This window comes from Sesamum indicum, linkage group LG3 (assembly GCF_026168435.1).
Source record: "Sesamum indicum cultivar Baizhima isolate 11 linkage group LG3, ASM2616843v1, whole genome shotgun sequence".
Taxonomy (NCBI): domain Eukaryota; kingdom Viridiplantae; phylum Streptophyta; class Magnoliopsida; order Lamiales; family Pedaliaceae; genus Sesamum; species Sesamum indicum.
In genome coordinates, this window is record NC_142659.1 from 21920361 (window position 1) to 21932475 (window position 12115).

Sequence of the window (12115 nt, forward strand, 5' to 3'; positions counted from 1 at the left end):
GTTTTTCTCCTCAAGCACTGGAGGGATAGTCACAGCATCAAAGTACTTCTACATCTTATCTTTGTCATGAGAAGTTCAATTATAATATTCTGTTATAAACCCTCGCATACACAAGTGATAACTGATATCGTCGGGTGTTCTAAACTTAGTGGTCTTGCATTTTTTGCAATGACACCTAATTTTGTCTCCATCCATATATCTATGATGACCCTTTGTCCATTCTATGAAAGTTTTAAGCCCATCCTCAAATTCCGGTATCAGACCTGCCCTCCCTGGGAGGTTCTTATTATACATCGATCTCCTCAATTCTCATAACATGACGATATATATCTATATCATTGTGTTCATACATAAATATATACATATATATCTAATTAATGTTCTAATTTGACGACCCACATATTTAAAAATATTACAGGACTACATACATACACTATTTAGGGAAACCCATATAATTAACATGATATAAGATTAATAAAAAAATCACAAAATTAAAATAAGTAAACTACAACCAACTTAATTAAATACAATAACGTATTAAAATAATTAGTCTCTGTTACCTGAACAACCAACTTAAGTGATGATCAGTACTAGTTGACAGTCCAAAATCCAAGTAATAATTTAAAAGCTAATCAAATGTACATGTACGAAAATTAGATTGTTGAGAGTGTGTGTGGTTAGTATAAGAATTTCTACAATAAATGAAATGAAATGAAATGAATATATATATATATATGTATAATTTTTTTGTAGCGACTTTTGTAACGGCCTTTAGAACACTTAAGATTGCTGTTGAAAAATAGCCTTTACAAATATAAAAAAAAAAAAAACCGTCCCTAATGTCATTGTTTTTGTGATTCTGTCTTTCTGTATGTTTTAACACGGTTTTTGCCACTTCTTTGCATCGACTCATTATTTGACCATAGAGCCGTTACAAGAATCATAGCAAATTAGTAACGATCTACAAATTGTAACGGTCTATTTTTGTAACAACCCTTGTAACAGTTTTGACCGTTACAGAATAATTTCTCTTTTTCACCCCCAAAATGACATCAGCATGTCCAATCCATTACAAATCCGTTACAAATGCCATTTCAATTGAAATGGCCATGTGGCCGTAAAAAACACCATTACAAATCCCTCCTTTTTTTTTTTGGTAGTGGTGCTTCAAAAGCTAATTTAGAAGAATGTCTATGTAATTATCATGAAAAGCAATTTATTCTATGATGCATGAACACAGACATAATAATATAAAAAAAATTTAAAAAAATTAGCACAGGTGCTGACACAACCATATATCATATATTCTTTTGTTATGTATATTTTGAATTTCTCATAAAATTAAATTATATATTATAAAAAATATCTAGATAAACATAAACTAAATATGTCTTAAATTTAAATTTTTAACGAAAATACATAATTTAAAAGAATATTCATAGTTAGTCTATTTTAAGATGTACGTAACAAAAATTTTCTAATTATTCAATTTAGTTAAATCATAATAATCATATCTTTTAGTAGTTGCATCTCAAAACTTTTAATTTAAAAGAAGCGAATTAATTCTTTTTCATTTTTATTCAACCCAAAACTCGTTTTTTTTTCCTTTGAAAAATAACCTAAAATTTTTTGAAATTATAAATGAAATCCTAAATGCCTCCAAAATATTGACGTGTCCGACATGTCCTTTTTATCTTTTTATTTTATATTTTTATACATGTCGATATTATGTCCAACGCTATATCAAATAATTTTTTAAAGTGTAGTGCATTATAGAATTTATCATATCTGATCTCAACCCCCATCCCCCAACCCACACATTATCTGGCAAAGCTGTGTTTTGCTTTTGTATTTTGTTGTCCGGGCGGTCAGTGTCTTTTTCTTTTGTTCCCAGAAAAGAAAAAGAAAAGCAGACAAAGAGAATAGAGATGTCAATTGTGTTCCAACCAACAAAAACTACTTTTCAGTAACAAATCATTGGCAACAATATCACCTTACCAACATCTCATTCTCACTTCTCTCTTACATTTGTAAAATTCAAAAACTCAGAAAAAAAAAGATCAAAAATGGGATTGATTATTTTGACCATCTCTACTTCCCTCCTCGTCCAAGAATCCATCATCCCAAAAATTTAAAAGAATCTTCAAGATCGAAAATCATAAGATGTTCGGAAAGTGAGGATTGATCAACGTCTATGATCTTGGTACCTCGTCCGGACGGCTATTTCTGCCGGTACCGAAACTAAATCGAGAGGTTCAGAGGTCATCAGGTTATCGAGCAACGTTAGCGGGCAAAATTGCAAGTATCTACATCTGATGAGAAGACGAGGAGGGAATTTAGACAGTGATCTGAAGTGTGCAGTGCAATGTGGAAAGTAAAAGGGGAAGGACTCACCTTTCTTGGTTAGTGGAAAGGAACGTCACCGTCGTTCTTCAGGTTGAATTTCTTGAAAGCAATTCACTTGGGCGACTGCAACCAACAATATATATGTGCGACCTGCATAGAAAAAGCACGTAGAGCACAATGTCCTGAGTACGGAGGAAAATAGCACATATGAATGGTTATTCTTTCTAAACTATACATCAATTACAGAACAAGTGTATTACACTTGTTCTATGATGAGTTCAGGACTGGCTAGACCCAACCTGAACTAAATTTCCCCTAATATGACTGCAAATTTGAAACGGTACATAAAGGAAATATAAACATGATGTAATGCCAATGTATGAATCATGTTTCCAGATGTGATAGTGACCGTGGTTAGCTGCATAATAAGGATAATTACACTGACATTCCTAAACATTTCATGGTTACGAAGAATCACACGAACCCACTAGCAATCGTGTTCGACGTTACAGAATCTCTCTCCCGTACACACTGAACGACTAAGGGGGAATTTGTAATGTAAAACATGGCTGCACACGTGTCCGTATAAATCTTTGCAATTGATTGGTGATTTTGTAATGTATTCAAACTTCAAAGAGTATTTATGTAATTGCCCCGCATAATAACTACGAGTTAAACTCGAAAACAATATATGAAACGACTATCCCTTAATCGTTGTGTAGTTAGATGCATGTGTTATTATCATATCGAATTTTCAAGAATTTGGCAAGACACCAGTACGATAACTTAAATGTGACTAAATTAAACACAAATTGGAAAACATTAAAATCATACCTCCAACACATGATATTAAACGCAGCAGATAAGCCTCCTTCAGAAGAAGCAGAGTTCCGTATAACCATGTGAGTACGGTAACAGCTCCTCCACCTCTATTCTGGAGCTCGAGCCGCTCGTGCTTTTCCTCAGTCTGTCGTGGACCGACTCGATTTCAGCCCAAAAAACACTAGAAACGGGTCGATGATCCGAGAACCTAGACTCCCCCCGGACATACGATAATTGCTGGAGGCCACCTGCTCGCCACAGAATTCGATCGCACCTACACATACATAAATTGTTATATGAATACCACTTAGAGAATTTAAAAGATCATCTATTTACACCATTCATTTAAATCACAAATTTTTTTATGTATAGTGTAGGTGCAGAAAGCTAAAATTGCACAAGTCCTTACCATGCGGGCGTCCTTCGTTTCTCCTTTGGGTGCATATCATCGCCGGTGTATCTATCTGAATTATGTGAATATTTATACGTTGGCGGGAAATAGATCTTTCCTTCTCTCCACCCATCAAAAACTCGACCTCGTCTCTGCTCTATCCGAAGCTGTTGGGAAGAAAGAAAACATTGTTCCTTCAGCTTTTGTATTGGCCAAAAAGCAAAACTAAATACACAAGTCATATATAGAACTAAGAGTGTGTATGTCATACTTGGTCTTTTTCTAACAATGCTCTCCAGTTTTGCATTTCAACAAGTGCTTTGGCAGACCGGTACGGCAGAGCTATTCGGTAGTTCAGATCTCCAAGCCAAATAACTCGACTACATGTAAATTTAATTATCAGCAGACAGTATTGGTTAACTTACGGAAAGAACCAGAATTCTTTAAGTTCTTCGATTTTCATTTGCATAAAGATGGAAACATTTAATGTATTCTGTTGTATATTGTATTGCATTTAACATATACATACCACGTGTATAAAAATTTACATCATCCATAAATCTTAGGAAATATTTCATACACAATTCTGCATATATGTTTAGATTTTTACATGTAGCCCGTGTACGAAAGGTCATTTACTAGGATCTTACTCATGCTCAAGGACGGTCTCTGGGGATTTTTCGTCGTTGGTGCTGTTAACTCTTGGAAATCTTGTTTTCCTTAGGATCTCCATGACGTCGGCGTTCCTACGCAGTTCGTCGCCTTCTTTTTGACCTGACGTCAAGTGACTGCAAACAAAACAAAGGCTGGTCTGATGCAACAACATGCTGATTGAAATGGATCCCTGCGATAGGAGGATGGAGTGGCCTCTTTGTTCATAATTGTGATATATGCAAAAATACTTGGTGAAAGACAAGTGTTACTAATGTAAATAACAACCTACCTTATTACCGAGGTAGCCCATCAATCCTCGACCAACACATGAAACCTTTATGTTGTGGACGTGTTCCGTCAACTCGCTCCGCACCCAGACAGTAAGAAAAATGCCTACCATTTGCTTACTTGCGACTAAAGAGTATCTTGGATTTCCCGGCGCTGCATATGCATTGTCTGCTGGTGCATATGTACTATACGACATTGGTGAGTGCAACACTGTGCTGGGAGAATCATCTGGCAGAAAATCCTCGTCCGAGCCCAATCTAGAGAAATCACTTGGCCTCTGACCCCAGGAGTAGTTGCTTGGCCGCCGACTGGAGGAATAGTCACTTGGTCGGGGACCTGAGGAGTAATCACTTGGTCTGCGGGTGGAAGAATAATCACTCGGCCGCTGACTAGAGGAACAGTCACTTGGTCTGTAACCCCATCTCATATTCGGATCAAAGTCACTTTGCCTATGACCAAATATTACACGATCACAAACACTAAAACGCCTATCCAGACGAGGCTGTGAGATCGAAGTTTCATTTTCCATATTCCAGCAATATTGTGGAGTTTGGAACGAACGACGATGGAAGAAAGCTGAGGCATTCTGCCGAGTCGATCCCTCAAAATCAGCATTCCACTCAGCAACGGGATCAGGGACAGGCGATGGAGTATAGCAGGCGCTGCCTCCACTAGTGCCAGGAGCATTATTTAATGTTCTTTTGATAAGAGCAAGCCACTTCTTGGCAGGGCCATTATCCTCAGCTCCCAGAATATTACCAGCACTCAGAGGAACTATTTCCTGAAACCTACAATGTTGCAAGAAATTAAAAAACGCCAGTTGAGACATAACAGCCAAAATTGAGTAAGATCCAGACGCGTGAACCACAAAAAATATCCTACCCAAGAACATATATGTCCGCAGGAGGGGCCGAGTGCAGCCAATCATCCAAGTTCATATTGCTGTTCGGCGATTTTCCTCCCACATTCCACGTCGACACAAAAAGACTGCCAACAAAAGATCAAGAAGAGTTAAGAACTCCAACCAAGAGCTGAATTTTAGCAATGAAGAATATCTATGAATCAGACAAACCTATAGTTCTGGATATTCAAAATCTGGGGGTGATCAAGATAACCTCGCCCCCGCCTGGAACGGGAGCGTGAAGGGGAAAAGGAACGCTCCGTATTCTTCCCTGGTTTTTCTGCTAAAACCAAGAGGATCATCTCTTCAACATCAAACTGAGGGACGTCCGTTATCCAAGCACACATTTTGAACAAGTTTGTAATAACATCATACACTAATATGTAATTTAACATTACAATGCTACTTAGAACTAACCAGTTCGACTTTTCTTGATTGTGGAAGGTTCTCTTTCAGGGAAGCTACTCCTCCATTCGTTATCACAACCTAAAGAGAAAATCATTCACACTTCAGTTCTCAAAATCAAAAAGCATCCAAACTCATATAAATCTGCATATTTCTTTTAATTATTATCTGCCAACTACCACGAAATGCCTTGTAAATCTCAAATCTTGAAAGAAGGAATATAACAGTGAAAGTAAACAGATTGGTCATAATGACATCAAGATAGAAATTGATCAGAGCAGATTTGTTTTCCTTCCGCCCCTGTTCAGCAAAAAGGGTTACTTCTGCAATAATGAAGAACTGCTGAAATAGAAAAACAAAAAAGAACTAATATTTGATTGTTTGCAATAAAAGACAAACCAATGAAAGACAAAACAAGAGAATAAAAAATCATAGGATTTGTTCTTTTCGTTGGATCTCTCAGCTTCCAATCATTAAACATATCAGGAACTTAAAAAATGAAGCAAATATTTTACTTTTTTAGCATCAATAATGAGTTAAACTCAAAAATACCAAAACAGAAATCAAGGAAGACTCCAAAACTATGAGAAAAACCATTGGAAACCAGACATTCTTGCTCAAAAGAATTGAGTTCTTACCTCCATAAACAGCTCCATCAGCTTGAATCTCCTCACTCTTGCACTTGTTATTGAACCATTTTCTAACCAGTTTCTTTGACCATGAGAACTTCAAACAAATACCCAAAACAAAAATCATTACAGCAAAGAAATAAATCAAAACTTTCACTTATTTTAATGAAAATGTAAAGAACCTTGCTTTTCTTGGAATTATCATCTTTCATTGTTGTTTCCACCTATTTCTACATGCGCACTCTTCATACACTTCACCTTGCTGCTCCCCTCTTCCAAAAAAATCTGATCTTTGCTGAAATATCAAAGAGAAAATCCCAATACAAAAACTTCAAGAATATGAACCAGCTAGCTTTCTCTGTCTTCAATGGCTTCTATACTCCAATTCTAATGCAAAATATGACAAAGATCGCAAATGGGCATTCCCGGTTTTCATAAATATTTTCAGTTTTCCAGCAGCCCAAACAATCAAGATTAGATCTTTTTTCTTTTCTTTGGTTTACCTCTGTGATGCTCACACAAGTAGTCTACACACAACACACACTAAAACATGACAATAGGAGAAAGACAGAGACTAGAAGCCCAACTCCAGAAACCAAAACGAGAACGACACAAAAAATGAGACAAAACTAACTTAAGAACAAGACAATGCAATTATTACAGTGAGAGGGAGAGAAAGAGAAGGACGAGAATTTTGAGGGGCATTCTTTATTTTTCTTTTTCTTGGAAAAAAACAGCCTCGTTCTCAGTAGAAAAACAGTAACAGCAAAGTATCGAATTTGAACAGAATAAAGTGCAGCCACAACACCCCCCCCCCCCCTCTCTCTCTCTCACACACACACAACTGTGGGTCTGTGTGTGTTTTGCTTTCTCTGTTTCACCCAAAACCCAAGGAGGAGGCCGGGCCAGCAGGCATGTCGTTTTGGTCTAGTTCAAGGCCAAGAACGACATGGTCAGCTGCCCCAACACCTGCCCCCATCTGGTCAGCTAAAGTGTTCTAAGACAACAGAATGTGAGATTTGGTACAAAAGATTAAATACACATCCTTTCTTAAGCTGCATATTTCATTTCGCCCTTTTATTTTGGTCTCACAAACAAAGTTAAGAAAAGCAGTTAAAGTCTTAAAGACAAAGCTTAGTCCCCCCTTAGAAACAAAACAAACGAACACTCTTGCCTTGCTATATTCTCATCTTTTTACCTTATTATTTTTTGGTCTTTTTTGATGCTGTCCTGTTGCTTTCTACAATGTTTCTTCCTTTCTTGGGCTGTGGAGTTTGTTGTCTGTAAGAATTTGGGAATGCTTGGAGAAGGGATTGTCAATTGTTTGTTGATAAAGGATTCTCTTTGTTCTACATGATCCTCTTTTGGGGGGTTTATTGGGACATTTGGAATCTTCAGTACCATCACAATCTATACTGTGTCTGAAAATGGGTTAAATCAAGAAATATTGCCAGGTTAAAAAAAAAGGTTCTTAAATAAAAAAAATAGCAATAATCCGTCAGATCGTAAACGTGCGTAGTTAAATAGAAAAACAAAATAAATATAGTTACAAAATACAAAAATTTTGTGATTATAAGAATTCACTTACGCCAACAACAGTTTGTTCAAAATTGATTTCTAATAGAACTGTTTTTAATAAGTTGGTTCTGTAATCATTGAACTTGAATATAAGGCTACGTCAGACTCCATACTCCAGCAGTACGACTCATTTAAGAACGGGACAATGCAATTCTCTAGCGATGAAAATAGTGAGCTTTTCTTTTAAAAGTTCATATGGCCGGATTGGCTGTTTTTGTTTTGAAAGGTTTATTATTGTTTTCGTATGAGAATAAAATGCAATTAACCATGCAAAAATCTAATTAAATTATAAGTTTCTTCGAACCTGATTAATTAAAAATAATGGGTTTTTTAGTTTTTTTTTATTTTCTATATGAATTAAAACTACCACAATATATCTAAAAATTCGACTTTCAATTATGCTTTTATCTCAATTAAAATTATTGAGAGCTCCTCCGTCTTTAACCTTTAAACAAATTCAAGTAATATATAAACCTACGTACTTGAATTTGATTATGTCGGCTCGTTTAAAGTCGCGTTTGTACATTCAAATATTCTTTTATTATTTGATAAGATTTACAATTTAACTTAAGTTCATTTTGATTAATATAAATATATAATAAAATATTTTCATATATTCAAGTTGTTTATTGAGGGTTGAAGAGAAAATTTTGATTGATAGGGACTAAAATTGAATTAAAGAAAAATGTGGGGAAATTGCTGAAGAAATTTGAGGCTGAAAATAGGCAGTGTAGCCATATAGAGAGAGGGCAGCTGTCTCAATTTGGGGAAGCCTATGGTTTTGATCATTCATCACTGGTCCTTCCCTCTTCAATGCAGTAGCTGCCAATTATGTGGAGCTCTGCTCTCTAGCATTCATTCATCTGTCTTCCCCCTAATTTTTATTATTCTTTCCCCCTTTAAATTTTCTAGGGTAAATTACAACTTTTTTTTCTAAATTTTTCATAATCATAAATACTTTTTAAAATTAATAGTCGTCTAACTAATATTCTTTATAATGGACTGTCATTACGGGTATTTATTAAATGATTATTAATTTTATAAGGGTATTTATAATTTTTCAAATAATAAAAAGATACTTATAATAATAACAAGTCTTAGGGTAGCCGGTTGGAATTTTTATCCAATAAAACACTAATAAAAATAGGATAAATTACAGTATCCTCCCATAAGGTTTGGCATAATTCCAAACACTCCCTCGCCATTTGAAAAATTAGAAATGCTCATAATGTTAACGGTTGTCTAACAACAGACCCAATTTATTAAGGTAACCATTTTTTGTGGTGACATTGACCAAAATGCTGTTGTGGACTATAAATTTAATTCACTTAATATTTGAATTTTTCTTATTGATCAATTGAATAATTTTAAACTTTTCTTCATCCCGATCAATTTCTTTTTACAATTATTTAATTAAAAAAAAACAGAAAAAGAATATAGTAAAAATAAAGTCAACAAGTTCATACCTTCATTCAAGGTCAGGGGGTATTAGTAAGGGGGGTAATTAGTAAGGAGGTAAATTGCTTCATTATAAAAAGTAAAGAGGGTAATTTGCTATATATTTTTTCATAAAGAGGTAATGTGCTCATTTTTAATATCATAGGGAGACAAATTACTATTTATCCTTACATTATATCTACGATCACTGGAAAAAAATTTACTATAACTCATAGTTGTGGTAAATAACTATTATTAAGTGAACTCGATTCTAAAACTTTCAATATAGGAATTAAGTCAAGTGATTTTAAAAATGAATTTATTCTTTGGTGAAAAAAAGTAGGGGAATTTACAATAAGTTTTTTTGAGATTTATCATAATTATAAATATCTTTAATTTTAATATAAAAAAAACTCTTCAAAATTACTGATCGCCTAACAAATACCATCTTATAACAGCCCGTTATAAAAAATATTTGTTAAGTGGCCATTAATTTAAAAAAGTACTTGTAATTTTCTTATGATAAATTTTAAGAGGGTCCATCGTAATTAATTTACCCCAAAAAGTAAGATAAGTTTGATTTTATGCATCCTAATGAGACCAAGCAAATTAAATGTCATTAGACCTTACCATTTTTTCTACACCTGCAGACCATCAAAGAATTAAATTAATTGATCAATAAAATAATAAAAGAGCCTACAATAAAATAGAAGATCTAAGTACTGATCAAATTAATTAATTAGACCCAACCATACATGATTTATGGTACGATTTTAAATGAAAACTTTATCTTAATAAAATTTAATTTGCTTAAACGATAATATTGAGATTGTTCAGTATTTGATATATAAATATATCGTATTTATTATTAATTTAAAAAAAAAATAGAATGTCATAATTTCTATTGAATTTTCATGTACGAGTGTAAACCATGAATCGTTCATCTAAAGTTATTTAAATTAGTGGTTATGCATCACTGGACGTCATTTCATGATAGGACTTTCTCGTCTCTCAAATAGTGGAATTATTATCAAAACTATACTTCTCTCTTCTTTATTTTATTTTTTAATGTTTTCAAATTCTTGACAAGTCTATGTTGAATCATTTGAGATAGGAAAAAAAAAAAAAGAAGGACAAAAAAAAGGTGAAGATTGAATGATGTAAAGAAACTTAGAAAAGTAGGATTTTGTCTGAAAACAAAGAGGGAGATGGGCCATTTTTGTTACATGAAATGAATATGTAAAGGGGAAGAAGACATGGCCCTCCTTTAGCTTTTCACAAACACTTATAATGCTGATTTCCGTGACATGATATATTCCAAGAAACAAATTTTAGGATTTTGTTCAAAGGAGACATCATTGGCATGCAATTTTTCTTTGTGTGCCTCAATGTAAGGTGGAAAGAGATCTAACTAATTATAGTGCACTCAAATTTTGAAAAAGTATCTCAATTATATTTATATTCTCCGATCGCTACAAAAAAAGTTGAGATTTATAACGACTAAATACATAACCATTGTAACGAATTTGTAATAGTTTAGACGTGTTGACATCATTGAGGGGTAAATAAAAATGGATCTATTTTATAACGGCCAAAACGGTTACTATGTCCGCCACAAATTTGTGGTGTGCGTAAGACCGTTACAATATATTGGCGGTTACTAATTTGCTACAACTTTTGTAACGGCATGATTTTTTTTGTAAACGACTTTTAGGTTAATAAGGAGTTGTCACAAAAGTAGTGGGAAAAACGAGGAAAAATATACAAAAAGACAGTATTACAAAAATCGTGATAATTGGAGCTGCCTTTTTTATAAGAGGCCGTTACAAAATAACGGATATATATTTTAATGACTAGTTTTCAATAGCTATATGAGGAGTTCCAAAGACCGTTACAAAAATCGTTACAATATATATATATATGCAAGTTGTTTTCATTTCATTTCATTTCTTATAAAAAATCTTACTAACCACACACAATTTCAATATTCTGATTTTCATGAATATACACTTCATTAGCTTGTTGATTATATTAATTGAATTTTGGACCGTCAGCTAGTGATGATCATCTCTTAAGTTGATTGAGCAGGTAACAATAATTAATTTATTACTTTGTTGTGTTTAATTAAATTAATTATATAGTTTACTTATTATTTTTGTTTTATGATTATTTTATTATATATGTTAGTTTATGTATTTGATCGATCTCCTTAATTATAATAGTGTAATTAATGTCACATTTATAAATTTATAGTAGATCGTTAAATTAGCTAGAATTAAAACTATTTTATATATACGTATAAATGTGCAGTGATATATATATCATCATGGTACGTGAATTGAGGAGATAGATGTATAATAAGAACCTTTCGGGGAGGATAGGTCTTACACCGGAGTTTGAGGATGGGTTAAGACTTTCATAAAATGAGTTAAACGTCAGTGGGGACATATGAATGAAGACAAAATTAGGTGCTCTTGTCAAAAGTGCAAAAATACAAAGTTTAGAACACCTGACGAAGTCAGTTATTACTTGTATGCGAGAGTTTGTGCAAAAATATCATAATCGAACTTCTCATGGCGAAGAGAAGGTGCAAAGTATTTTAAGGCTGCGATTGTCCCTCCAGTGCTGGAGGAGCACACCCCAACTGGCCATGTCGAGGGTAAT

General features: G+C 33.9%; 1 protein-coding gene across 3 annotated transcripts; it reads right to left on the reverse strand.

The window, feature by feature from the left end:
• Nucleotides 1-1929: 1929 nt before the first annotated feature.
• LOC105158390 (type IV inositol polyphosphate 5-phosphatase 7) lies at nucleotides 1930-7567 on the reverse strand. Of its 3 annotated transcripts, none has more exons than XM_088879035.1 (12): nucleotides 6619-7567; nucleotides 6446-6533; nucleotides 5820-5888; nucleotides 5574-5719; nucleotides 5384-5488; nucleotides 4503-5289; nucleotides 4210-4403; nucleotides 3831-3939; nucleotides 3578-3726; nucleotides 3181-3442; nucleotides 2395-2496; nucleotides 1930-2312 (listed from the first exon to the last, which is right to left on the reverse strand). In XM_088879035.1, exons 1-10 carry the CDS (start codon nucleotides 6639-6641, stop codon nucleotides 3220-3222), a joined length of 1893 nt encoding a protein of 630 aa, XP_088735161.1. In that variant the 5' UTR covers nucleotides 6642-7567; the 3' UTR covers nucleotides 1930-2312; nucleotides 2395-2496; nucleotides 3181-3219. The 3 variants fall into 3 exon arrangements, with proteins under 3 accessions (XP_088735161.1, XP_011073441.1, XP_011073440.1); XM_011075139.3 differs by having other exon boundaries at nucleotides 5574-5682; nucleotides 6619-7565; XM_011075138.3 differs by having other exon boundaries at nucleotides 5574-5685; nucleotides 6619-7565.
• Between the last annotated feature and the right edge of the window lie 4548 nt (nucleotides 7568-12115).

Bases quoted from the DNA above. Each gene is read 5' to 3' on its own strand.
- LOC105158390 (XM_088879035.1), bottom strand. From the start codon at position 6,641: ATGATAATTCCAAGAAAAGCAAG. The intron at 4,404-4,502 runs GTAGGTTGTTAT...CTCCTATCGCAG, and splicing joins TGGGCTACCTCGGTAATAAG to GGATCCATTTCAATCAGCAT. The intron at 3,727-3,830 runs GTATGACATACA...TCTTCCCAACAG, and splicing joins CATTGTTAGAAAAAGACCAA to CTTCGGATAGAGCAGAGACG.